The 27,674-nt window shown below is 56.2% G+C and overlaps 1 protein-coding gene across 3 annotated transcripts; it reads right to left on the bottom strand.

Annotated features, from left to right (window-relative positions):
* Positions 1-3,791: 3,791 nt before the first annotated feature.
* KCNH6 (potassium voltage-gated channel subfamily H member 6) lies at positions 3,792-27,066 on the bottom strand. 3 transcript variants are annotated; one of them, XM_081576645.1, is made up of 15 exons: positions 26,991-27,066; positions 25,934-26,164; positions 20,298-20,459; positions 19,951-20,156; positions 16,326-16,751; positions 14,309-14,708; positions 12,674-12,873; positions 12,222-12,474; positions 9,164-9,357; positions 8,928-8,966; positions 7,394-7,478; positions 6,706-6,874; positions 4,960-5,146; positions 4,473-4,640; positions 3,792-3,986 (listed from the first exon to the last, which is right to left on the bottom strand). In XM_081576645.1, exons 1-15 carry the CDS (start codon positions 27,064-27,066, stop codon positions 3,864-3,866), a joined length of 2,919 nt encoding a protein of 972 aa, XP_081432771.1. In that variant the 3' UTR covers positions 3,792-3,863. The 3 variants fall into 3 exon arrangements, with proteins under 3 accessions (XP_081432771.1, XP_081432773.1, XP_081432772.1); XM_081576647.1 differs by lacking the exons at positions 3,792-3,986; positions 8,928-8,966 and having other exon boundaries at positions 4,316-4,640; positions 14,309-14,394; positions 14,554-14,708; XM_081576646.1 differs by lacking the exons at positions 3,792-3,986; positions 8,928-8,966 and having other exon boundaries at positions 4,316-4,640.
* Between the last annotated feature and the right edge of the window lie 608 nt (positions 27,067-27,674).

Below are 27,674 nucleotides of genomic sequence, written 5' to 3'. Positions count from 1 at the left end.
CAGTCAGAGAGATAACGGCGCAGTGCGGGTGTATGGGGGCGTGGGTGGCCAAGCGGCTGGTGCGCCAGGCAGCAGGCCTCCAAGTTCTAGGCCAAGTGTCTGAGAATAAGACCTCTTGTGTGATCTGCTCTCATTTCCCCACTGCAGCTGCTATTCCCAGCGGCTACCCCACGCTGTCGAGTAAGAATGAAAATTCTTCCTTACCGGAGAACCTGCTGTATTTCAGGGCTCTGAGCTCGGTGGCCTGGCTGCCTGGCCTGTGCCGGAACGGGAACCTCTTTAATTCCCCGCTCCTGCCAACGTCCCAGTTAAGCCGTAATGTTGTTCCCCAGCGCCCCAAGGGCAGGCCGCGAACACATTGTTTTCAGATGGACACACCAGTGTGTACTCGGGCCCAGGCCCAACTACAGTCTGGCTTTCGTGCTCTCTCCTTATCATCATAAAAATGCTCGGAATTCTAGGGTCGGTTCTCAGCAGGCGGCAGCCACACGAGCGTGGCTGTCAGTGTTTATTCCTCCCCATTTCAGCTTTCCCGCTAGGGTACCAAGGCAATTACTAATCCAACCCTAAATGCTGTATCTGTGTCTTCAGTTTGAAATGGAGAAGGGTCCGATTCTAGGTAACATGTTTATAATTTAAATGGTTTCCAATGAGTTGCTTTCAACACAACTAAAGGAGGATTGTAATGAATTGTTAGTGATAACATTAAGTATGGGCCTTCCCAAGTGGCGCTAGTGGTACAAAGAACCCGCCTGTTAATGCAGGAGACGCAGGTTCGATCCCTGGGTGGGGAAGATCTCCTGGAGGAGGAAATGGCAACCCAGCCCAGTATTCTTGCCTAGAAAACCCCATGGACAGCAGAGCCTAGCGGGCTACAGTCCATGGGGTTGCAGAGTCAGACACTACTGAAGCAACTTAACACATCATTAAGTACAGTTTTTAATGATGTGATTGTTAACACAACTCAGAATTCAAAGAACTGAGTGCCGCTGTTATATATATAACAACCCCCTTAAAGTACCATCTACTTCCTTATGTGAACAAGTTTCTCTGGGCTTATGTTTTACCGTAACAAAAAAATAACATTTATCCACTCACATGAACTAATTGAAAGGAAAATTCCCTCTTTTAAGAGGTGTATGTCAATAAAATTTTAGTTTCTATAAAAATTTAAATAGAAGTATTTATGTTGTTTTGAAAAACCCAGTACTAATAAGTGTAACCCTTAAAGCCTTAGTAAGGCTAGAAACAATTACTTTTAAAAATTATATATGTGTGTATTGAAAGAGACACGTGTACCCCAATGTTCATTGCAGCACTGTTTACAATAGCCAGCACATGGAAGCAACCTAGATGTCCAGCAGCAGACGAATGGATAAGGAAGCTGTGGTACATATACACAATAGAATATTACTCAGCCATTAAAAAGAATACATTTGAATCAGTTCTATTGAGATGGATGAAACTGGAGCCCATTATACAGAGTGAAGTAAGCCAGAAAGAAAAACACCAATACAGTATACTAATGCATATATATGGAATTTGAAAGATGGTAACGATAACCCTACATGTGAGACAGACTAAGAGACACAGATACATAGAACAGTCTTATGGACTCTGACGGAGAAGGTGAGGGTGGGACGTTCTGAGAGAATAGCATTGAAACATGTATATTATCATATGTGATACAGAACACCATTCTAGGTTCGATGCGTGAGACAAATGCTCAGGGCTGGGGCAATGGGAAGACCCAGAGGGATGGGATGGGGAGGGAGGTGGGAGGGCGGTTCAGGATGGGGAACATATGTAAACCCATGGCTGATTCATGTCAATGTATGGCAAAAACCACTACAATATTGAAAAGTAATTAGCCCCCAACTAAAATAAAATAAAAAAAGTGACTAGGGATGGTATAAACAATGATAGCACTGTGGTTGTGAAAATAAACAAATAATGTGAGTTTAAAAAAAAAAAAAAGAAAGAGTTTAAAGTGGATGAAGCTTTTATTCCTGGATGGGAAGATCCACCGTATTGCTTATTAGCTAATGAATGGGACATATTCACTGGATTGTGTGAGGACTGGAACCTTACATTAAAGGGGACTGAACCTTTAGAAGTTATTGAATGTTTGTGGCTAGCGCCAATTTAGAAAGGATTAGAATATGCCATGCTGGGTGGCAGGCTGGATCCTCCTCTCTGCCTACTGTAAGGTACATGAAGCTAAATTAAAATTGTCTGAAGAGAAGTTACAAGTGGAAAAAGGGTTATGCGGTTTGTGAGGACGATTGTCCATGCCATTAAATGCAATGCCAGAATTATATTTTAGCTGACCAAGTCTTCGCTTTTGAAGTCGGCTCTCTGCTGAGCCGGACCCCTGTTTTAGCTGCGTCTCCCACTCTAATAAACTATTCTCCTCTCAAAAAAAAAATATAAATAAAAATAAAAATTATATGTGTGTGTGTGACAAACATATATGATAAGGTTATCAATAATATACTTTCAAGCATGGTAATAAATTACATATTGGGTAAACTTTGAATGGAATAGAGTGAAATTATGAGCAGAGAAAGGGCTTCCCTGGTGGCTTAGATGGTAAAGAGTCTGTCTGCAATGTGGGAGACCTGGGTTCGATCCCTGGGTTGGGAAGACCCCCTGGAGGAGGGCATGGCAACCCACTCCAGTATTCTTGCCTGGAGGATCCCCATGGACAGAGGAGCCTGGAGGGCTACAATCCATGGGGTCACAAAGAGTCAGACACAACTGAGTGACAAAGCACACACACACAGGAGCAGAGAAAAAGGAACAGTGTTAAAGAAGAGCTTGTTCTCCTGTTTTAAAAATGAATGACACTGACTTCTTTTGTTGGGGGGGCAGAGCACAGCATGTGGGAATCTTAATTCCACAACCAGGGATTGAACCCTCACTCCCTCATTGGAAGTGCAGAGTCTTAACTACTGGACTGCCAGGGAAGTCCCAATATTGGCTTCTGAATCACTGCTATTTGGATCTAAATGGACCAATACAAATGCAACAGTTGATAAAGTGTCAATATTTACAATACACTGGAAATTATGTCCTTTGCAACTGTTTAAAGTTATCATGGGATACTAAAAATGTATAAAGGAGAAATACATTTTCAAAATTCTTTCAGGGAAAAAGGACAGGACCTGTGACTTTTTGAACAACAGCCCATTTCAGTGGAGTAGTTGACTGCACATGTTCTCAAACCAGACCATCTGGGTTGAAATTATGTCCTCCTTTTGATATATTTTTGGGAAATATTCTTTTTCTTAAAATCAAAGTATAATTTACACATAGAAGTGCACATATTCTTACAACCTGAAACACATTCATACAATCAGCGCTTAGATCAGGAAACAGAAGAGTACCAGCAACCCAGAAGTTTCCCTCTTGCTTGGGTAAATTTCTTAGCGATTCTCTACTTCTGATCCCTCATCTCTCAAACGAGGATAATAATACTGACCCCATAGGCTTGTTGCAAAGAGTCAACAATATCTGCAGGGCAGCCAGCACGATATCCCCTAACACAAAAGAGTGCTTTGGAAGTGTTAGCTCTTGTCATGATTCCCTGTGGCCACCATGCCAGTGTCTCTCTGCTTCCCTTCACCCCAGCCTGGCTAAGAGCCCCTTACTCTGGGGGCTCCAAGGCCCGGTGGAGTCACCTTCAGGTCCCCAACACACAGGTCCTTGGAAGAAGATCACAACTGTCAGAATTACAGCCCCATCAAGGACCTGATGACCCTCAGACAAGTTACACACCCAGCCCAACATGAAGTAAGCAGACTTTATTAGCTCTGAGACCCTCCACTGCCCACTAGGTCCCAAACGTCATCACAGAACCATCAAGGGCAGGTTGGCTGAGGGCTGGAGTTCTGGGCCCTGATGTGCCCACTGCAGAGGACACTCCCGTCTCTAGCTGGTTCACAGGCTCTCGGCAGAGGTCTTGACCAACCCTGGGGGCTTGGCTGCGTGGTAGGGGAGAGTTCTGAGCTGGGAGGTGACTGGACTCTGCACAGAGCCAGGCTCTCACACAGAAAAGATCAGAAACGTCTCCTTTCTTCCTTGAGCCCTCTGTCCTGGCAGCTACCTCCACGCCGAGGCTCATCCACCCTCCACCAGCCCTGCTGTCTAAAGAGAGCCCTGGAGGAGGCTGGGGGAAGTCACGAGCCTCTTCACCTGCACCATCTGGGGTCACCTGGATTGGCAGTTTGTAGCTACTCTAGGTGAAGGGCTAGTTTAGAGGCTGTCTGCCTACCCCACATCCTTAACTATCACCTGACCCACATTCAGTTCCTTCATAGTGCCTTTTTTTTTAATCTTGGGGCACAGTGGCTCTAGCTCCTTGAAAACCCAGGATCTGAGCCATGTCTCTGGAACTCCAACTGCTTGGGCACAGAGCTGAGGTGTTCAGGGAGGGAGGGGAAGCGGGGACCACAGACAAGTCCCTGTACCTCCAAGGGACACAGAGGGGAGGCCAGGGGTGACAGGAGCCCCTCGGGCTGCTTCTGTTCCGAGGACAGTGTCAGAGTTCTGTCCATTTCCATGGCAGAGGGGGGCATCCTAGAGGAAGAGTTCCTGAGCTCCGTCCTCCATTCATCCGTGTCACCGTAGCTGGGGATCTGGGGGGGCGAGAAAGAGGGAGGCAAGCAGGGTGGGGAGCCTCCCCAGGCCACTCTGACTTCAGGGTTGGGCACCGGCAGGAGATGTATCCTGCTGCCCCTGCCCCTGATGTAGAGTCCATGGTCACAGTCTGGGCTCTGCTACCACCTGTTCAGGCTGCCTGTTGTGACTCAGACCATAAGGGAGGGCAGCAGAAATCACAGCTGCTCTCAGACCACGAAGGCCCTGAGCCGGATGACCACTGAGACCAAGGTAAGGGTGGGGGAAGACACGCAGCCACCACCAGGCAAGCCCCTGGGGGTCCGCTCCACTGCTCACCTGTGCCGGGGGTGGGTCACCCCGGGGCAGCCAAGTTCCTGGACTCTGAGTCGCTGAGGTTGCAGGGAACAAGGCCAGGTCTTTGGAGGCGGAGGCTCCCAAGATGTAGCCAGTGTGGTCCTGGGGAAGGGGCTGCCGAAGGAGCTTCAGGATATGGCTGAGGTCTGAAGACATGCGGGACTCCAGCCTGCCAGGCAGAACCCCACAGTCAGGGTCAGGGTTGACAAGAGCAGTTTAGGTCCTGAGGGCAGCCCTCAGTTTTGTAGGCTGCAGGCTGTCCCCGCTGGATGAAGCTATTTCCCCGCTACAATCTACATGCATGAGTGCTAGGTCGCTTCAGTCACATCCAACTCTTTGCGACCCCATGGACTGTAGCCTGCCAGGTTCCTCCATCCATGGAATTTCCAGGCAAGAATACTGGAGTGGGTTGTCATTTCCTTCTCCAAGGGAACCTTCCCGACCCAGGGATTGAACCTGGGTCTCCTGCATTGCAGGCAGACCAAAGTCTTTAATGTCTGAGCCACAAGGGAATCCCCTACAATCTACAGCCTCCACCCAAATTCCCCTTAGTACATCCCTGACTCTGATAATCACAGTGATCAGGCAGCTGCACACATCATTTAGTCCTCAGAGTGAAGTTTTTTAGGGGGGAGGGTGGATACCAAATTACTTAATTTGAAGGAATGGTACTAAGGAAAGAACTTAAGTAGATGTTTCAGTACAACTTACAGAATAGGTGAAGGTAACCCAAACATGCCTGTACTGCCTTGGTGACCAGAGAAGTCAGCCCTCACCCCACTCCCGGCTACAAGAAACCAGCCTAATGCTTAGCTCTCCTTATCACTGTTTTCCAGAGGGTGCTTGTGCTTGTGAAAGAGACACTCTGCTCTCATCACGAAGCTTCAACACAGGTATTCTGGTTACCCCCCATTTCACAAAAGGGTAAACTAAGGCTCAGAGTTGTTGTTACTTATACACAGTATTGCTGGTAAGTTACCAAGCCAGAATTTGAACCCAGGACTGTATTGCCCCTAAGCCCTCACTCTGCCACAGAGCCCTGACATCCACAGGCCCACCCCCTTTCCAAGGGCTCATGGTATTTTTTTTTTAATATTTAAATATTATTTGGCTGCGCCGAGTCTTATTTGTGGCACGTAGGATCTCTAGATGCAGCATGAGAACTCTTAGTTGCAGCATATGGGCTCTAGTTTCCTGACCAGGGATTGAACCCAGGCCCCCCACATTGAGAGCACAGAGTCTTAGCCCCTGGACCACCAGGGAAGTGCTGGGCCCACAGAATTTGTTTCGGCATGAAGTCACACCCATCTCCTCAGAAGTCTTCCTTGGCATGCTCCAGCTTTGCTGGGACAAGCTATCCAAGGAACTGTCCCAGTGAGAGGGCTGGGAAGGTCTGCAGCTAAAAGGGGCTGGCCATCCTCAAACCGTTGGGCTTCCCTTGTGGCTCAGCTGGTAAAGAATCCACCTGCAATGCAGGAGACCTGGATTCGATCCCTGGGTTGGGAAGATCCCCTAGAAAAGAGAAAGGCTATCCACTCCAGTATTCTTGCCTGGGTCGCAAAGAGTCGGACATGACTGAGTGAGTTTCACTTTCAGGTTTTCACTTTCCTTCTCAAACCCACGGGACACCCAGCAACATCCCCGAGGCACCAGGAGGGGGCGCCCGTGCCTAGCCTGCCACGGGCCTGCCCTCCGTGGCTGCCCCATCCCTGCCCACAGGTCACCCACCTGTTCATCTGGGCCTGGAGCTGCTCTAGCCTGGAGCCTAGCTCCCGAGGCCAGCAACCTGAGTCTCCCTGGGGGTTTGGGGGGCTCTGACTTGGCCTGGGGGGCACTTGCTGCAGCAACTCAGGCCAGAGGCCAGATGCATCTGAGATGCTCAGGGAAGGCGCTGCACCTGCAGGATGGGGAGAGGGAAGCTTGAGCCAAGGTCCAGCTGGTTCTGCAGGTTGGGCCTTCTCGAGCAGAGCCCGGGCCCTGTTCCCTACCTACTGCGGGAACACGGGGTGGGAGGAGAGGATCTCCTTCCCTGGGTGTCCTGCCCCCATAGAGGCCTGGCTTCTGGGACCCAGAAGCCTGGAGCCCTGGGAGCAGGGGTGGGGCCCCAGCCTGGGGGAGCTGGCCAGGTGGGGATGTCCAGCCCTGGCCTCACTGTCCAGGGAGCTGCCGCCCAGCGGGGCCCATAGTACCTTGATGTGGAGCCCCAGGGGGCGGGCCGGTATCCACCCCTGCGGGCGGCCCTCACTCAGGCTCCCAGGACACAGGGGGAGGAGGGGTGCAGGGGCCTCTGGTGCTGAGCCTGGGGAGGCCTCTCCTAGGAGAGGCAGGATGGGGAGGACCTGCCAAGGGGCAGGAGGCTGGGCAGGGCCTTCAGGCCCGGGAGGGGCAGACTCTGGCGGGGGCCAATTTTGCTCACCTGATTGGTTGTCACTGAGAAAGAAGCCCTGGTGGTCTTGACTGCCTGGAGCCTGTTGGGGTGATGACTGGAGACCACCGCCTGCCTTGTGGGGAACAAGAGCATCAAGTAACGGGTACCAGAGCCGGGACCAGGCCTCTCTCCCCACCGCACCCCTGTGGCAACTAGGTGAGGGTGGTTGCAGGCGGCTGGGCCCCCCAGCATGCTCCCAGCAGCTCCTCTCCTGTGTGGACCAGCAGGGGATGCCCAGGGGCTTGGAGCTAGGCAGACCCCAGGGAGTCCTGCGAGAGGCTGCCTTGAGCAGCAAGGTGGGGGTGGGGGAGGCAGGGGAGCTGTTCTCCTTCCTTCTCCTCAGGGCCCCGGGACCCCCCGCCCTCAGCCTGGGCTGACGTGACAATTCCCCCTGAGGGGTGGGAGTCTGGAAGTCCCAATCCATTCTGCCCCCATCCGTGCCCTTGGCAGTCCACCCCCCTGGTAATAGGACTTGGGGGCACCCGGCGGCTGCAGATGTCCCAGGCCATGGACACCACAGCCCTCTTGCTTGAGTGTCCAACCACTGAGCACTTGGGCCACCTGATGCCTCCTAGTAGCTGGGCACCCCCTGCCCCCCACCCCGCCAAGGCAGAGTCCTCACAAGAGGCCTCCTCGACAGGCCAGACAGGAAGGGGAGAGCCTGGGGAGGGGGAGGACAGCAGAGGGCAGGGTGGGGAGGGCCGTCCGGAGCAGGTAAACCTGCCTCAGCACCACCTCCAGATGCTGGGTGTGGGGCTGGGCCAGCCGAACCCTCAGCCTGAGGCCGAAGGTGGGGGCTCAGTGCCCGGGCCTTGGCCACTGTGGCCCCTGCCAGGCGCGCCTTCCCCCTCCTTCCCACTAGCTGGTTCTCGACCCTCCCCTGCACACAGACCCTTCTGGGCACTTCCATTCTGTACTGGCTGTCCCACACCTTGGCCACCTTGAGCTCCACAGATATTTGGTCTCACTGCACACCCTTGAGACTGCCTTGGTTCTTCACTATGGAGTTCTTGGGAGTTCCCTGGTGGCCTAGTGGTAAGGATTCTGGGCTCTCGCTGCCGCGGCCCAGGTTCAGTCCCTGATCAGGGAACTGAAATCCCACAAGCTGCTTGGTGAGGCCAAAACAAAAAAAAGAACTATTTAGCTCTTTTTTTTTTTCTTTCTTCTTCTTGAGTTATTATAATCTCCTCCGCTGAGTGATAAATTTGAGAGGAGAGATTGCTCTATCACTGCTTACACCTCTGCGACCTGGACTGTGAGCTCGTGGATGGCAGACACTGCTGCCCGCCCCCAACGCCCCCCTTGCAGCTTGGAAGGATGTGGTGGGAAAAGCCTGGGCTATGGATATGCACAAACTTGAGTCCCACTTTGGCTGTGCCACTGACTATATGATTTACTGTGACTGTGTGGCTTTAGTCACTTATCTGCTAAGACCCTCAGTTTTCCCATCTGGAAAATGGGGATAATAACACCACCTGCAGGAAGACTAAATGAGATCATGTGGAAGGAGCCCAGCGCTTACCACATAGTTGGTGCTCCGTAATTGGTAGCTATCTTCATACTTAGCATTATGTTGGCCATGGGAGGCACAGAAGTGATTATGACAAAGGATGAAGACAGGGGGTTGAAAAGAAGGGAAGCAGTCAGACAGGTCCTCTCCAGCCAAGCAGGCCAAGCACTCAGCAAGCTGACTGGCCATGACTCATTACTGGCTGGCTGAGGGCCACCCCCGACCCGGCCCACCCAGCCCAGACTCACGTCCCGCAGGTTGAAGGTGACTTCCAGCTTACTCCAGAAGCTGTCTGCGAAGGCAGGGTACATGTCCAGCACCTCCAGCAGGTCTGCCCGCTGGATCTTGTGCAGGTCACAGTAGGTCAGGGCCCGTACATCTGCGCTGGACTTGCCCGGCCGGGCATGGAGGCTAATGGGCTCTCCAAAGATGTCATTCTTTCCTGCCAGCCAGAGGGGCGGGGGAATCTCCAGGGCCTGGCTCCCTGCTCTCTTCTGAGGAGCCTCCCTGAGGACCGCTTAACCTTGACCTCGCCCAGTTTCAGGGATCCTGCCAGGCGGGGGCCTGGAACAAGGCTGGATGGGCTGGCTGAGGGCAGGGAGTATGCAGAGACCCCTGCAACCCCAGCCTGTGGGTCCTCTCACTATCTCCAGGATCCTGGGGACCACCTTCTACCAGAATCTCCTTCCTGTTTCTCACTTGCTTGGGAACTGCCCCTACCACCCCTACCCAGGGAACAGCAGGCAGTAGAGACACCGAAGGCTCCTCTTCCTCTTTGGCTGGCCACGGAGCTGCAGAGTGGCGGGGACCCGAGGTCAGGAACACCCAGCTCCCTGGGACAGCACCTCAGGCTTTCTCTCTTCGGGTTCCCACTCCCACTGTGGGGCCAAGTGACTGGCATGGCCCTCTCTGCACCCTGGTGTCCCCATCTCTAAAATGGCTATAACCATATCTGCCCTGGCTGCCCCCCTGGATGGTCCAGAGGAGCAGAGGTGATGCTGGAGGAAGTGCCTTGACGAGCAAGAGGCACCAGACAGGTAGATGCAAGGCGATAGGATGGACGATGTCACAGGGTGGACCTGGGCTGGATATGGGGACAGGTGGGGAGGGTGCTGGGCCATTCTGGTGCCAGGCACTGTGCCAGCCACAGGATAAAACCATGACTAGGGTTCTATCCCATCCACAAGGAGCCCTCCAAATCCCTGACAGACAGGTTGCAGAATGATCTCTAGAGCCTCAGAACAAGTAGGAGCCAAGAGCAACGGGACTACAGAAGAGGGAGGGGTTCATTCCATCAGGAGTGGTTGGAGGCGGGGAGGGGTCTTACAGAGCTCCTGGAGTGGAGCCTGGGTGTGAAAATCTAGGAGGGCTGGTCCTCCAGGAGAAAGGCAACCAGGTGGAGGAAGCAGGCTGTGGTCTGTGCAGCACAGTCAGGGTTCCGGGCAGAGAACCCAGGGCCAGAGTGCCACAGACCATGATTATGAGGGTCACTTCCCACAGGAAAGTCCATCCCCCCAGCCTGGCCATTCTGCATAAGGGGTGCTAAGTGTTTGCTCAAAGATGGATGGAGGCCAGGACATGTGCCCCAAGGAGAACAGGATAAAAGGTCTTTTACCGAGGAGGGGACTGAGGAGGCTCAGAGAAGGGAGGGACTCTCCAGGGTCACATATGAAACCCAGAAGCTAGAAATCTGGGCAACATTATAAAGTGATGGTTTTCCAGTAGATGAAGGACTATGACCTAATGTCCATTTCTACTCAGGACAAAATGAGAGTTCATGTCTCTAACTGAAACTTAAATTGGACTGGCTTCTTAATTATTAATAATAATTATTATCTCTCCCACCTGGATGGCACTTCTAAGCTTGGCTGGGAATGAGGGACGGGCTCATAGAGGAACTGAGCTTGAGCTCAGCATTGAAGGATGCCTGGGGTCTGCTGGGCACAAGTGTGAGGCAGGTGCTCTGAGCAGAGTGGCAGCATGTGCAGAGGCACAGGGGTGGGAGAGATGGGCAGGTGTAGAGAACTAAGTAGTTTGATGGCTGGAGCATGAACCACCAGGGGGAGGGTGGCAGGACCTAGGGGTGGCCAGAATGTGGAGGGCCGTGCACAGGGGTTAACATTTGTCCCATGGGTCATGGGGAACCATGAAAGGATTTTGAGCAGAAGACTATGCACAGATGTGAATTTCAGGTCACTGGCAGGTGGAAGATGGAGTCTGGGGTACACTAGATTCAGAGTTGTGGGAAAGGAGCTCCTGACACCTGCCCAGGAAGGACACAGTAAGGACTGGGCCCAGGCAGGGACAAGGAGACAGGTATGGGACAGAGAGATCTCAATGCAGGGAACAGACAGGGTTCTGCGGCTGCCTGGATGGTGGAGGTGGGGTAGGAAAGGAGGAGGGTACTACCCTGACTGACTCCCTGGTCCTTGGCCTGGGTGTAGGAGGTTCACAGCGACGGGGATGCCTACGGAGCTGCCTTTGAGGGAAGATGATGATTTCAGATTGAGATAAGCTGTTTGGTCTGCCTATGGACTATAAGGGTGGCCATGTCTGGAGATGAAAGGAATTTTCCAGTCTATGGAGAGACTGGGGCCGGGAGAGCTCTGGGGGTCTGTGTGGCACAGGTGAGGCTGAGACCATGAGAGCAAGGAGCTGGCCCAGGTGAGGATGTAGTGGGAGAAGCGAGTGAGGGCAGGCTGGAGGGAGGGGACTGGGCAGAGGGGTGGAGGACAGCCTGGCCAGGGGGGACCAGGGGATGGGAGGCTGATGGCCTGATCAGGGACTTGGGGTGGGCTGAAGGCAGAGGGGAGGCGTGGAAGATGAGAACCACCTCAGACAGGTGAAGTGACCTGCCCAAGGTGAGTGACCTGCCCCAGATGAGTGGCAGAAGCTGTGTGTGCCCCCAATCTCTCCCCTGTCCAGAGCTCCTTATCCTTCCTCCAAAGTCCAGCTGTCCCTGCAGCTGCAGTGACCACCCTGCCTCCACCCATACAAGCCCTTGCCTTCTCACCCTGAGCTTCCTGAGGGCAGGAGAAAGTCGCAGCCTGCCTGGACTTCCCCAGCCCTGAAATCCCTGCCTGTCCACCTACCAGACCTCTCTGAGCCTCAACTTCCCTATCAGGAAAATGGGGCCTGTGGCCCGGGTTGGTGTGAAGGATTCCGTGGGCTGGGTGTCAAGCTCCCCCGGGGCACATGCTTAGCACGTGGTAGGTGCCATCGGCGTCCCTGGGAACAGCCTGGTCCAGGCAGGACACCTCCCTCACCCCCACCCACCCCCAGTCCGGCCCTCCCCGCCTGACCCACCGAGAATGGCCACCACCACGTCGTCACGCAGGATCTCGATGGAGCCGCGGGAGATGAAGTAGAGCGTGGAGAGCACGTCGCCGAGGTGCACCAGCGTGTCCCCGGGCGGCGCGTGCGTCGTCTTGAACTTGACGGCGAGCGCGCGCAGGCAGCCTTTGCTGGCGCCGTGGAAGGCGGGGCAGTGCTGTAGCAGCGCGCGGTGCAGATGCAGGCAGATATCTGCCTGCAGGCACTCGGGGAAGCCCTTCAGCACCTGCGGGGCGGCGGGGACGTCCAGCGGGGTGCGGCCGGGGCGGGGGCTGGGGGAGCGGGAGGTAAGGAGGGTTCCGGGGACGCCCAGTGCCTGGGGGACTTTGATCTCCCCCCACCGCCGTGCCCCCGGGGCATTCGCCGGAGCTGGGACTTGAGCGCGGTGGCCCCGCCCCACCCGGGTCCGAGCGGCAGGGGCTCACCGCGTTCATGTCGATGCCGTTGGTGTAGGACCAGGCGTGCTGGAAGTACTCCTCCAGGCGCTGCCGCAGCGGGTTGGGGATCTGGTGGAAGCGGATGAACTCCTTGACCCGCAGCATCTGCGTGTGGTAGCGCGCCGTGCCCGAGTACAGGCGCTGGATGATGGCCGACACGTTGCCGAAGATGCTGGCGTACATGAGTGCTGGGGCAGGACGGCGGGATGCGGGGCTGAGCTCCAGAGCATCTCCACCAGGTCACAACACCACCCCAAGGCCTGCTCCAGACTCCCTCTCCCTGGGATCCCCCTGCCAGGGACCCCGCTGTCCAGGGCGAAGTCAGAAGTGTCGAGGACGGTGCGAGGTGTCTGGGGGGAACAAAGACCCCTGGGTTTCCTGCCCTCCTCCTTCCACCCTGTGCCTCTTGGCAGCTTCCGGGGCCCCATAGGCTAAACTCCTGAGAAGAAAGAACTAGGGCAATGGGTTTTTTTAGTTCAGATTTGTTTTCTCTTTCAAGTTGTAAGAATATTATAAAGGGAAAACTCTTGGTCTCTTGTTTTCATCCTTTTTTTTCCCACTTGTTTTTGTTTTTCTGGGCTTTCACATCTCTAAATACTCTGAACATGACAACTTAACCTACGTGTAACATTCCACACTGCCTCTCCTGTTCCTAGGCCACGTGTCTTGAAAGGCAGGAAGCACAGTGTGGGCCCTGAGAGTACACAGCCCTGGGAGCTGGTTCTCTGGGAGTCGGCCCCCTGGGCTAGAATTGGGTCTCTCTGTAACCCCTGGCAAGTTAGGATGTTCAGTTTCTTGGTCTGTAAACAGCTCATATCATGGGTGTCATGGAGTAGTGATGGGAACAAAACATGGACCTCTGATAAGGACTTAGAAAAGTGCCTGGCAGGGACTTCCCTGGTGGTCCAGTGGCTAAGACTCCATGCTCCTAAAGCAGGGGTCCCCAGTTCGATCCCTGGTCAGGGAACTAGATCCCACATACCGCAACTAAGAGTTCACATGCCTCAACTAAAGACCCTGCATGCTGCAACTAAGACCCGGCACAGCCAGATAAACGTATATTGAAAAGAAAAGTGCCTGGCAACCACTTCATAGACGTGGACCTGTGCTAAGAAGGGCCCTGGGTTTTGGTTTAGTGCTCTGTTCTCACTGTCTTGAAATACTTAATAATATTTTAAACAAAGGGCTCCACATTTTCATTTTGCACGAGGCCCTGAAAATGAGGCTGCTGGCCCTGACCCCTGCTATATATCGAGGGCTATGGATTCTGTATGTAGTTAGTGTGGAAGTGTTAGTCACTTAGTCATGTCCGACTCTCTGTGACCCCATAGACTGTAGCTTTCCAGGCTCCTCTGTCCATAGGATTCTCCAGGCAAGAATACTGGAGTGGGTTGCCATTTCCTTCTCCATTTCCTTCTGCCCAACCCAGGGATTGAACCTGGGTCTGCTGCATTGCAGGCAGATTCCGTCTGAGCCACCACGGAAGCCCACAGTTAGTGTACACACATGCAAAAATTCATTGTGCTGCAAACTTAGGACCTGCCAGTCACAGAAATTGTTACTGTGTTATATCTCATTACAAAACTAAACCTGGAATTCGTGGGTAAGGCCCCGGACACTCACAGCCAATGAGCATGACGCAGATGGAGAAGACCTTCTCGGAGTTGGTGTTGGGGGAGACGTTGCCAAAGCCCACGCTGGTGAGGCTGCTGAAGGTGAAGTACAGGGCGGTGACATATTTGTCCTGCACCGAGGGGCCCGAGGCTGGGTCACTGCCGTTGTAGCGCTTGCCGAGCTGCGCGCCCAGGCTGTCCAACCAGCCGATCTTGGGCTCCAGGTAGGGCCGCTCCACGTTGCCGATGGCATACCAGATGCAGGCCAGCCAGTGCGCGATGAGCGCAAATGTGCACATGAGCAGGAAGAGCACGGCCGCCCCGTACTCAGAGTAGCGGTCTAGCTTCCGAGCCACACGCACCAGCCGTAGCAGCCGCGCTGTCTTCAGCAGTCCGATCAAAGTTGTGGTCTGGAGAGGCAGGGAGGGGGCCCCGGGGCTGGGGTCAGCCCTTCAGAGACTGCTTAGGACCACATTTATTCCCTTGCAGGTATGGTCACATAGTCATTCAACAAACACTTATGGAAAGCCTGCTTTGGGCCAGGCTCTCAGCAGCAGGACACCGTGTAGGACCTTAAGGAGCTCTCAGCCTAAAGCTCAAAATAGCTTTATGGTTGCCAGGACAGAAGTCTATGGGGGGCACAGAGGAAGGGGAGGAAAAGTCTGCAGCGACAGGGCAGAGAAGGCTTCCTAGAGGAGGTGACACAGGAGCTGAGACTTGAAAGATGAAGCTGGGTCACCAGACAGGAGGGAGAGGGAAAGGGCATTCCAGGCACAGGGAGCAAGCAATATGAGCAAAGGCATGGATGTGTGAAATGGTATGGTCCACTTGGGGAACCAAAGGTGGTGCTGCAGATGGGAGCACAGAACAGAAGATGGTGGAGTGGTGAGGAACGAGCCTGGAAGGTGAGCAGGGGCTGCTGCTGTGGCCACAGGCTCCTCAAAGAGCTTGGCTTTTATTCCAAGCCACTGGGGAACCACTGAAAGTTCTGAAGACTGGGTTGAATGAGAGTCAAGGTCAGATAAGTGATCTGAAACTTGCTCTGGCTCCTGTGTGCAGGGGGTGAGGCTGGCAGGTGTGGGGCTGGGGCAGAGGTGGTAAGAAGGTCACTGTGTCCAGACAGGGGCAGTGCAGGTGGAAGGGGTGGGGAGAGTACTTGGGGATAGATTTGCTGGAAGTGGGTGGGTGGGCATGGGAGCATGCAGTCACGATGGACACTCTGTGCTGGACAGGCTAGGTGATTGGGGTGTGAATGGAACACAGGAGGCAAGCTATTTGAGTGGAAAGCTGATTCCATGGGACTTCCCTAGTGGTCCTGTGGTTAAGAATCCACTGTGCAATTCAGGGGACATGGGTTCCATTCCTGGTCAGAGAACCAAGGTCCCACATGTTGCAGAGAAACTAAGCCTTCGAGCCACAACTCCTATGCCCAAGAGCCACAACGAGAGAGTCGGTGAGAGTCCGCGCCCCACAGCGAAAGATCTCGCATGATGCAATGACGGTCCCGCACGCGGCAATTAAGACCCAACAGCCAGATGAATAAATGAATGAGTGAATGAATAAGTAAATATTAAAACAACAACAGCAAAAAAGCTGATCCCAAGAAGATGGGGCAAAAGGACAGAGTGGGACTAGAAACGACGAGAACAGCATGAAAACGCCCTCACGTCAGCTGTGAGAGTCGGAATGGGCGGAGTGGAGGGGCTGGGGCTGAGGAGGCAGTCAGGCTGCCCTGAGAGGCAGCCTGTGGATTTCCAGAGTAACTGTGGTTTAGAAGTCAGCAGGACGGGCGGGCCGCATAGGAGTGCCCGTCCCGGAAGTGGCAGGGTTCGGGAGCACAGAGAGGGCCATCCAGACCTACGGGAGGCCCCAGCTACTCATTCTCCAGGGCTGGGAGGTGACAGATGTCTGAAGTCCCCTCTTCCCACCACCACTTGCTTTGGCAAAGGTGCCCCATGCCAGGTACTCCCCATACCCAGGGCGCAGGGGACAGCCGTGGGGGGCCGGCCTGAATGGGGCTCACTCACCTCATCAGAGCTGGTGCGGAAGATGAGCAGGTCGAAGGGGATGGCGGCCACCATGTCGATGAGGAACCAGCCCTTGAAGTAGTGGATGGCGATGCGGCGGGGGTGGCTGACCACCTCGTCATTGGTGTTGACGTAGGTGGTGCGGAAGTTGATGACGATGTCCACCACGAACATGATGTCCACGATGAGGTCCACCACAGTGAGTGGGCTGCAGGTGTAGCCACAGTCCCCGCGCTGAGACTCGTCCTGGTCGCTGAGCAGGAAGGCGGCCGAGTAGGGCGTGAAGACGGCTGTGTAGATGACCAACAGCAGGATGAGCCAATCCCACACGGCCTTGAAGGGGCTGTAGTGCAGGAGGGTCCCCCGGTGGATGCGAGGGGCCTGCAGCTTGTACTCCGGCAGCACGTCCGCTCCCAGGGACAGGACCTGGGGGTGGGGACCGGGCGGAGGTCAGCTGGATGGCCCCTGCCAGGGAGATGGCTCTGGGAGGGGTGAGGCCGAGGAAGGGAGATGTGGGAAAGGGAGGGTGGCAGGGCGGTGCAGGGGAGAGGGGATGAGGCAAAGATGGGGGTGTGGCCCGTAGGACATGGACAGTTCATAAGGGGACAGGAGTGCTGGGAGGACGTGCCGAGAGAAGGTGGGGTCCAGAGGAGGGGGGCAGCTCTGTCTCATAGAGACCCCAAGTTTGAAATCCCTCAGAAACTGGTCACCCTGGAGTGGGGGAGGGGAGAGGGGAGGGCCAGGTTCAGGCCAATTGAGGGGGTGATGGGGAGTGACTAGTCTGTCTGGTGGGTTTGGGAAGTTTCCAGTGGTCAGGTTCCCCATGGGAACAAGTCACCTCCAAAGTAGCCTCTTCATTCCTGAGGGCCCTCTGGAGCCTGGACCAGTGAGGGCCCACCCTGGGGCCAACTCTCAGAGCCGTTTGGAGGTGTATAGTTAACCTGGACCCTTGACAGGTCTGGGTACTGGCGGCCTTGACTACTTTGCACATGTCCAAGGCGGGGTTGATCATTGCATTCAGAATCCCCTCTGCTCTGCCCCTCCGACCCCCACCTCTGAGACTCTGGCCAACATATGATCACCAGGGCCTAGCCTAACATGCCCAGGCTCTGCCCAGCTGCCCAACACAAGAAACAGCTGGGAGCAGAAGGCATGCCTTTTGTAGCCAGACCTCCCAGGTTGATCTCGGGTCTGACATTGCTGTCTGTTTGTCTTGGGGCAGGTTTTGTAACTTCTGTGAGTCTCAGTTTCCTCACTGGCAGAAGGGGACAACAAAGGACCACAAACTCCATGGGGCTGTTGGATGTACTAAGTAAATGAGCTGGTGCATCATTTTTTTTGGTAGTGCCGCGCGGCATGTGGGATCTTAGTTCCCTGACCAGGGATGGAACCCATGTCCCCTGCCTTGGAAGCTCGGAGTCTTAACCACTGAACTGCCAAGGAAGTCCCAAGCTAGTGCATCTTGATGGCACATGCCATTACACTCAATAATCACTACTCTCTGCTTATCCGATGTCAGACACTGCCCTGACAAGGATGGGGCCTGAGAGGTGTCCCATGGATCATCACCCCCGCCCCTCCCCAACAGGATAGGGCCCTGCAGATGGTTCTGGTTTAAGAAAATCTGCAACATAAGGTTCTGGCCCTGCAAGCCAGATCCATTAGCAGATGGGATCACAGTAAGGAAGATCCACCCAAAGGCTGGTTTCAACCACACGGTCCCCCATCTGCCATCCAAACCCCTAGGAGGGGCCACAGCGTCCTCACCCTACAGGGACCTCCTGCTCAGCCTTGGCCTCAGCTCCTGTTTGGCCTCCCTGGGAAATTTCCTCTGACCCTGCACAGACCTGACCCATGTTTTTTGATTTTCTCCCGGCTCCTTGTAAACACCCTGACAGCACAGTTATCTCCACTGACTTACAGCGGCAGCTCCCTCATCCCACACGCCCCTCTCTTAGTCCACGTGGGGGCTCAACTAAAGGGGACTGAATGAGAACTGAGAGCTTGGGTCATCATGGCCACGTCCACCCCTGGCTGCTCAAGACCAACCAGGAGGAAATAGCAGAGCACAGGCAGAGGGAGGGAGGTGGTCAGAATTCAGAGGATGGGGTCAGAAGAAGTGTCGCTGTCCTCAGGGCTTCTAGTCGGGGTGCAACCTCCCCCACCACAGGTCTCCGGAGTCTCCCACCGCCTCCGGGGCCAGCACGAGGGGCCTCCCCAGGACCCCAGAGCTGCAGGGCTGTCAGGACGTAGGAGCCCAGGTATGGGCTCACAGCCCTCTAGACCCTTTGAGTTCTGGTTGAGGTCGGTGTGACTTCCCTGCTCTGGGCCATGCCAGCCCCTCCCCTGAGCTCTGGCAGGCTCCTCCCCTCCTTAGGGGCAACATGGGGTGGGTTAGTAAAGCCAAGAGGGGCTGGGACAGGGGGCAGGACAAATTGGGTGGGGGCAGGGACCACACACCACTCTCCAGCCCAACAGCCCCCATCACCCCGTCACCAACCTGAGGGTCCCAGGTGCACAGCTAGGTGGGCTTCCCAGGTCACTGGCCCCCTGCGCCTCGCCTGATGTCCGAGGGCCCAGCCCTACAGCCTGGGGTCTTTTCTGCCCCAGGGCTCTTGCACTTGGTGAGTGGCTGGGTCACAAGGAGTTTCCAGCCCACCTGCTCCAGCACAGAGGGTGCTTCAGGTGAAAGGGGGTGGGAGGCAAAGAGCTGCTCCCATCCCCTCAGGGAGCAAAGTCCCAGGGGAGCTGGAGGAGGCCCCTGACCTTGCCCTGCACCCCCTCCTCGCTCAGCCCTGGTCTAGGCACCTCTCAGTGCCTCCTAGGGCCAGCACCCTCAATGTCAAATGAGTCCTCAGAGGCCACGTGGTCCAAGTCATTCCTCCAGATGGGACCCTGGGGCCCAGACAAGGCACAGGTCTCTTGCCCAAGGTCACATAGCAGGCAGTGGCAGGGACCTTGAACCTTGGGCAGTGCTCTCTGCACTTCCCTCTGGAGTGGTCAGCTGGGGACCGGGGCATCAGGCCCCAGGAGGAGGGACAGTGTGGTCAGCTGGAAGAGAGGACCCAGGGCAGTTTGCCCTGGGCTGGTCAAGGAGGAGCTGAGGCCTTCCAGGCTATTCCCCAGGGACCCACGCCAAGGGAGCTGAAGATGCCAGGTTGCCTCCCTGCTGCCTGGACTGAGGAAGCATCCTGTCCTAGGGGCTGGCTGTCCTCTCAAAGGCCAGGGGCAGGAGCAGGGCTGGGGCTCCCCACCTTCTTCTCAGTACGGCTCTGACACCTCCTCTCTCTGCTTCTCCTTCTCTGGGACTGGCAGAGCCTTGGGCGGGCCCCAAGGTGCTGTGCGGGTTCCCCCCCAGCGCCTCCGGGCCTAGGATGTGGCACTGCTGACCCACCCTCCGCTGGTTCCAGCAGCTGGGAGTCAGGGTGGGAGTCTCAGGGTGGGCCTTTAGGTCTAAAGAATCAGACTCTAGTGGGACAAGAGGCCTGGAGCTCAGACCAGACACCACGGGGCTGGGCAGGCCACTCCCTCTGCTCACCCAGCCCCGGAGGAGTCCAGAGCCCGGGCCTGAGAAGGGACCGTAGGGCCCAGCACAGCCCCGCCCACCCTGGCCTGCAGGCCGCACCTGGGTGACCTTCTCGGTGACATTCTGGGTCCGCTCCACCACCTTGTGGGGTGCGATGATCTCAATCTCTGTGGTGGAGCCGGAGCGGTGCTTTTCCAGGTTGAACTCCACAAAGTTGAGTGTGAACTGCGGGATCTGGCTGATGGTCCTGTACTTGACCCTGCCCGCTCCAGGTCCCTGTGCCCCCGGCCTGCCATGAGAGCCGTCTGAAACCAAGGCCCGGGTCAGAGCAGTCAGGGCTGGGGACCCGATGTGACACCTGGCGCCACCCTCCCCCAAAGGCCACCTGCTCCCCTCCCCCTTCCCCCCTCCCCTTGCGTCTCCCCCCCACCTGCTCCCCTCCTCACCCGAGCCCAGGAAGCTCTGTCGCAGCAGGCGCTGGGACAGGCTGCGGCTCCCCCGCTTGGCCAGGAGCTGGGCCAGGTCCTCGAAGTTGAGGATGAACATGATGACCGCCCCATCCTCATTCTTCACGGGCACCACATCCACCAGGCAGCGGAAGCAGGAGGCTGCAAACACCGTGGGAAGGGAGGGCAGGATGTCACCGGAGGGGGTCCTCTCCTGCAGGAACCTGGCCTGGGGAAGCTAGGCAGGGGCCTGTGCTAAGGTCAAGTTGAGAGCAGCCGTGGGTGGGGGAGGAGGCCCGCAGAGTGACCAGAGCTGTTGGTGACACTGCCCAGTAGGGCCCCACCCACAGAGCAGAGGTGGAGAAAGCCGCTAAGCTCCTCATTAGGAGATAATGCAGCCTCGGGCCCAAGTCCACACTTGGCCCTCAGCTTGGGGCTTAACCTTGAGGTTTGCTTCTGCTGTAATTAAAGCCGAGCAGATGGGGGTGGATTAAGTAGGGAGGTGAGGTCGGGTCTCCTACCCCCATGTAGCTCTGGCTGGCCCTGGGTTCAGCTCCTGTACTCCCGTTTCCCAAAGATGTCCTGCTCCCCTGATGCTGGAGGGAACCCACTGAGAACACACTAAGTGCTGGGCACCGAGCCCGCTGGCACTTTAGGTCTCAAGCTCCGTGGTGGCGCACGGTGGAGCCCTGGAGGGCATACTCAGACCCCTGTTCTGCAGAGCCTGGGCTTCTGAGAAACTGACCTACCAGGACTGGCTGGGTCATGCATCAGGGAGGGCTGGGGCCATTGAGCGGGGAGCCCTGCGCTCTCATACACAACAGTTTGGAGACGGGAGGGGACTTGTCAGGGCTGAGGACATTGGAATGAGGGCCAGGCTGCAGCTCCAGACCAGGAAGGGGCCCATAGTCTCAAGACAGAGGTGCTGGGACTAGGGGTGAGGCAGGTGGGGCAGTGGCCTGGGGGCTGCAGAGGGAGAGGGAGATAGATGGCAGGGTGGGGGCAGGACAGGCTCTCCTGCCACTCTCCCAGCCATCACAGGCAGCCCAGACCCAGCCATTGGCCCTTTTGTTCCTCTTTCTCTGCTCCAGGGTTTTGCTCCCTCTCCCATAGGTGAGTGGAACAAAGCAAGCTGAAACTGCCATGTTCCCCAGAGCCCAGGCAGCAGGCTGGGTGGATGCCCTCTGAGCCCCGATCCACGGTACCAGGTCATCCTATGTCCCTCAGTTCAATGTTGATGGGTGTCAGGTCCAAGGATGCTAAGGGCAGGGGACTTGGGTAAACATGATTAGCAGAAGGCAGATTTGTCTGTCTTATTTGCTGGAGGCCAGGACCTGTCCCAGGTGTTGTTTGTTAGCTGAGTGAATGAAAGAATGAGTGTAAATGTGAGTGGGTAGGAGGCTATTACTACTTTGGGGTCCATTAGAATCCCTCTTCCTCCAGATCACCCTCTGGTGCTCCCTTCCCTTGGCGCCTTCTCACCCCCTCAGTGCTGGGGTGCAGCCGAGCTGCCCACATCCCCCCTCCCACCTTCCTCCCTGGAGCAAGAATCTCCCGGATCAGATTCCCGGACTCCCAAGCACCAGGCAGCCATCTGCCAGCTGCCGCGCTGGCCCCGAAGGAGACATCCACACCGATGAGAGGCCGCCCGCTCGCCTCTGAGACCCACTCCTGGGCTCACAGGGCTGTAGGCCTGCTTCCCAGACCAGAGCCTGGCACTCTCGTCAGCCCAGGGCATGGTAAGGCCTGGGTGCTGGGACCCACCCAGGAAGCCTCCTTGGCCAGTGGCCTGAAACACCATCCGCAAGGCCATTCTCTCTCCTCACTCTCTCTGGCACTGCGGAAATCTGGCCTGGTGGGGAGCTGGCAGAGCTGGTCAGGGCTTCCAGGCTCTACGCTTCTAGGGGCTGCCAAGGCCCAGCCTGTACCTACTGATGGTATCTTTGGAAAACTGAGGCTGAGGGTGAACCAAAGGCTAGCCCATCAGAGCAGTGAGGGCTGGAAGGCGGCTGCACGTAACACCCCCTGCCCAACCTTCACACTCGCTGCCTGCGGGCTGATGGAGACAGGAGGATTCAGATAAGATCAGAGCATTCTTTTCCTGATCCCTAAGCTGTCCTTGGGCTTCCCTGGTGGCTCAGACAGTAAAGAATCTTCCTGCATTGTGGGAGACCTGGGTTTGATCTCTGGGTTGGGAAGATCCCCTGGAGGAGGGCATGGCAACCCACTCCAGTATTCTTGCCTGGAGAATCCCCATGGACAGAGGAGCCAGGTGGGCTAGAGTCCATGGGGTTGCAAAGAGTTGAACATGACTGAGCAACTAAGCACAGCACAAGCTGTCCTTGCTCACAAGTGAGTGAGTGTGGGTGACCAGCAGTGGGTGAGTGTGTCACCCTAGGGGATGCCTGGGAGTGGTAGTGTTCCTGTGCCCTCGCCCTTTCCCTGGAGGGTGGTCGACAGGCTCTGCTCACCCTCTGTTGCAGGGCTTCCTCTCAGGGGCCACCTCTCTGACCCTGGACAGTGGGCTCATCTCTCCCTCCGACAGCGCACTGCTCTCAGCTCTTGTCTGCCTCTTAGATGCGCCCCTTCCTTCAGTTTCTCATGGTTCCCTCCCCTCCCCTTCGAGGCTCTCTTGTTGTCTATCATCCCCATCTCTTTACACCCCGCATCCCGCATGTGGTGAGCCCTGAGGGAAGAGCTGGTGCCACAAAGGCTGCCACTAAGAGTGTGGCTGCTCCACCCTACCTCCCCACTGGGTGTCCCTGGCATTCGTGGGTGAGTGTACACAAAACCCTGGGACCCCAGACCTCTGCCCATGCCCTTCCTCCTGAACTGGAGCTGAGGACTGGAGGAGCCACAGGCTCCCTCAAGTCTAGCTTGGAGATTAAAGGAGTCTCTGGTTTGGGGTCATCAGAGCAGATGATCCAGCCAAGGCAGGCAGGTGGGGCTGGGCCCCTCTGGCAGGTCCCCAGTCAGGGCAGTGGTAAGACTGCTCTCCAGGCCTCCCTCCAGACTCTCACTAGCTCAAGTCTTGTGGCCATCCCCATGGTTCCTAGCCGTTAGGTTCTTAACTTTTCCTAGTGAGGGTAGATGGCAGCAGAGCCAGTTTCTCAGGGGCCTCTGAGCCCTGTCTCATGGGCTAATTTTTGTCAATGCCGTGGCCTCTGTGAGCCCAGCTTTACACAGAGGCACAATGTGGAGGTGTATGGACACAGATTCTCTACTTGAACTTGGAGAACTACCAGTGGTTTACCCCTTTAGCGGAAAAGAGGATTACAAATCAGCTAGAATTCTGTAGGGGGTGAGGGGAGTGACTCCTCCTCTAATCAGTGGAAGATCGGGAAGAGGAGGTATTGACCTGAGGAAGGAAAAAAATCACCATTAGGATACCCTTCAGCAGGACTATAAGAGCTGTATGAATATGATAAAAAACAAACAAACAAAACCAAACAAAAAGCAATCACGTGGTCAGAGTGGACCAGAAGGCGTACATAAGTTATCTGAGCATCGCATCCTTCTCTTAGGGGAATGCTGGCCAGAAGGTTCCCCTTTCTGGGTTTCACACCAATTTCAGGCAGGTCCAAGGTGCTCAAGGTCTTGGACTATAGGTCAAGGTGGGCTTCCCTGGTGGCTCAGATGGTAAAGAATCTGCCTGCAATGCAGGAGACCTGTGTTTGATCCCTGGGTTGGGAAGATCCCCTGGAGGAGGGCATGGCAACCCACTCCAGTATTCTTGCCTGGAGAATCCCCATGGACAGAGGAGCATAGCGGGCTACAGACCATGGGGTCACAAAGAGTCAGACACGACTGAGTGACTAAGCACAACTCACAGGTATGTGGGTAGCTTTTCATTTTCACCCATGGAAAACCTCTAAGACTAGGTCTCTAGGGCTCCTTCTGATTTGCTAGAAGATGCCAACAGGGTTCTGAAGACCTGAGGATCTCATAGGGTCAAGACTTGACCTTGACCTTGGCCCCCAGCCCAGGCATAGTTAGGGTGCTGAAGAGACCCTAAGAGCCCTGAGCTGACATCACTAGGAGTCTTTGATCAGCTCTTACCCCTCTCAGGCCCAGGTAGAATTCTGAGGTCAAGGAGAGGGACAGAGGGACCTGTTGTCCTCCGTCATTTCCTGCTGTCCCATCCTGTTGCCCTGGGACCCTTCTCACTCCTTTGACTGTCACCTCCTCTCTGCAATGATGTGAGGAGGTGAGGTCACAGCTTTTAAAAATATTCTGACTTCATTAACCCTGTGAGTGCTCCCAAGCTAAGCCAGGTTCTTCCTAGTCCCCTAATCACTACCCTTGCATTCACGTGGGTGGAGGCAGCAGGGGACAGCCAGGACCTGCCCAAGAAGCACTTTAAACACCTTAAACACACACACACATGCTCAGGTTTACACTTACATTCATGCTCCACACACACACCAGGCCCCTGCAACCGGGACTGTCAGCACGTTTCAGCCCCAGTCCAAAGGTGCCTGCCCTATACCTGCACTCCAGTGGCCCTCATGCTTTTTTACCCAGGGAGGGCCCTCTTCTTGGGCTTCCTTCCCCAAAAGTTCCACCTCAGAACACAGAGGCTGTTGGGTTCCTTTCACCCCTCTTGGGATTATTCAGACCAAATAGAAGAATCCAGAGACTTGGGGTCCAGTCCCAGCTGGAACCCACACAGTAGAATCCTGGCCAAGTTCTTTCTTTTTCTTGGGGCTCAGTTTCTTCATCCATGAAATGAGGGATTAATCTAAGCCAGTGGTTCCTAAACCTGACAGAACATCTAAAACTGCCAGGGAGATTTTTCCAAACACACCTGTTTGGGCCTCATTTCACATCTCTGAGTCAGCCCCTCTCTAGGGAAGGTGTGTTTTGGAAAACAAGTTCCAGGTAATTCTGATGCAGAAGCAGGCTGAGGGGGCCACTGATCCAGGTGATTTCAAAGGGACTTTCAGAACCCTAATTCCCACCCATCTCTTCCCTCTCTCCACAGACCCAGTGGAGACACTGAAGTACTGAGGGGAGGGCCTTGAAGAGCTCCAGAATTTCTTATCCTCGGCCCCCAGCCTATGCTTCTGTTCTGTCTGCAGTAGCTTGGGCTGGCAGGAATATCCCAAACTGGATAAGCCTTCAGGGCCAGCGCAAACTCCAGGCTCTGTCTCCCCAAGGAGCTGAGGTCCGGGAGCCAGACCCAGCCCTCTTTTCAAGCCAGCCGCCCCCATGCCTTGCCTGGCCCCAGAGGCCTTGAGGGGGTGACTCCTCCCCTAATCCCCAGAGCAGACGGAGATGAGGAAAGGTTAATTTCCGTCCCAGCTGCCTGACAGCTGGGGCTGACAGTGACAGAGTGGACAGCCAGGAGACCAGGGACATGGGGGAGGGACGATGGTGTGGGAGGCCCTGCATGGGGCCAGGACCAGTTGGTGGCTCAGCCTCGTCCCTGGCCCCTGAAAAGGACCTCAGAAGGCACCGCACCCAGGGTCCAGCACTTTCTCCATACAGCTGAGGAAACGGAGGCCCAGAGAGGAGACAAGATTCATCCAGGCTCTTTGGTCCCCGGGGTCGGTGCCCTTCCCATGACCACTGTGCCGGGACGAGAGAGGGGGCCGAGCCTGCCTGGCAGAATCTGTGGCCCGAGGGCGCCTCACCATCCTTGCGGTAGTAGAGGATGTCCACCTTGCACTCCTCGGCCCCCAGCAGGGCCTGCGCCAGGCGGGACATGGCACTGCGCGGGGTGTTGGGGCCTGTGAGGAAGTCGCAGGTGCATGGTCTCTGCATCACTTCCACTCGGGAGTAGCCGAAGAGTTCGCAGAAGCCGTCGTTGCAGTAAATGATTGCGCAGTTCTCCATCTGAGCGTTGGCGATCAGGAACTTACGACCTGGGGTGGGAGGTGGGAGCCCATGGCATCCAGGACCAGGCAGTAGGGAGGGAAAGATCGCAGGGACTTGTGGGAGCGGTTGGTGTGTGTGTGCGTGGGGGGGATTGGATCTGGATGCAGAGCAGAGCAGTGATCTAAATGAAGGAAGGGGGAGGTCAGATCTGGGGAGGGTGGGAAGACCAAGAAGGCCAGAGTCATGGGGGCAGGCTATGGGGCTCCTGGGAGTAATGAGGGGATGGTCAGGAGGGGGAAGCAGGACGATGACCAGAGAAGTGGGGGAAGGGGAGTCAGGCCTGGGAATTGTGGGAAGACCAGGGCAGTAATGGGGTCAGTGAAATGGGAGGGAGGCCCAAGGCTTCCTGGGGCAGGGAAAGGGATCGGCAAGAGGGAGCAGGGGTGTGACCAGATGGGGGCCCGGCCTGGGTGAGCTCCTAGAAAGACCAGAGTGGCTCTGTCAGGAGGTGAAAAGGAGGGCGAAAAGGAAACCTCTGGAGGAAGTTGGGGGATGGGTGGGGGAGTCAGGAGGGGAGCATGGCAGGGATACAAGGGGAGGTCAGGGCTTAGAACAGGCAAGAAAACAACTCAGGGGTGAAGCGGGGAGCTGCACTTTGCCCACCGTGCAGCGGAAGGGAGGGTGGCGTTGGAGGTAAAAGTAGGGGCTCGCTGGAGGAGAAGGTGTTTCCCGGACATTGAAGGGAAGGATATTGCGTTCGGCCGGCATCAGACACCCCCTACCCTGCTCCATTCGAAGTTAGTAAAGGGTCCGGCCACTCCTGCCACCGAACCAGGGCTCCAGATCATGCCCCAACCCACCGCACACACTCACTCTGGCCCTCGAACTTGCGGATGATGGTGTCCAGGTAAGTGTTTTGGGGCGCGACGTGGCCCCTGCGGACCGGCATCTTTCGGCCGTGGCTTCTGCCCGGAGCCAGCAGCGCCCCGGCTCCCTGCTTCTCCGCCTGTCCTCTGGCTCAGCGGCGTCCGGCTCCGGTGGGCGCCGCCCCCAGGGAGGGCCGCAGGGCTTCGTGCCCCGCCCGCCCGCCCGCCTGCGTCTACCCCTCTGTGGCCCTCCCCGGCCGGCCGCTTGCCGCGCGTCCTTCCCTCCCTGGCCGCCCGGGAGCTGTCCGCGCCGCGGTGCTGAAAGGAGCCGCGCGGCAGCGGCGGCGGGGCGGGGTCCGCGGGGCGGGGGCAACTTTTCCGGGACTCAACGGGGCAGGGGCGGGGCCCTGACTCTTCGGGGGCGGAGCTGGGCGGGAGTCCGGCGCCAGGAATCAATCCGGTAGGGCCTCTTTGAGGAGCTTCTGCTCTGTCCCGATGGACTGTGCCCTCGGCCCTCTCAGACCCGCTTCAGGTACCAGGGGGCTAGTCTGGACATTGCCAGGCCATCTCTCTCAAACAGGGGAAGAGAGGCGCCGCCGAAGGGGCTGTTAGAGGCCTCAAATGGTCTGTTGCTGAAGGTTTCTTTCCCGATCTGACCATTGAACTGGACTTGGGCAATGATATGGATAGA

Source organism: Giraffa tippelskirchi, chromosome 3 (assembly GCF_054371585.1).
Source record: "Giraffa tippelskirchi isolate mGirTip1 chromosome 3, T2T-mGirTip1v1.2.pri, whole genome shotgun sequence".
Taxonomy (NCBI): domain Eukaryota; kingdom Metazoa; phylum Chordata; class Mammalia; order Artiodactyla; family Giraffidae; genus Giraffa; species Giraffa tippelskirchi.
The sequence above is the reverse complement of the archived record's forward strand: the minus strand, read 5'-3'. Positions and strand labels throughout refer to the sequence as shown.

Bases quoted from the DNA above. Each gene is read 5' to 3' on its own strand.
- KCNH6 (XM_081576645.1), bottom strand. From the start codon at position 27,066: ATGCCGGTCCGCAGGGGCCACGTCGCGCCCCAAAACACTTACCTGGAC. The intron at 20,460-25,933 runs GTGAGGCGCCCT...CGGTGTTTGCAG, and splicing joins CCTCTACTACCGCAAGGATG to CCTCCTGCTTCCGCTGCCTG. The intron at 8,967-9,163 runs GTGAGTCTGGGC...CATAATGCTAAG, and splicing joins TCACCTTCAACCTGCGGGAC to TATGAAGATAGCTACCAATT.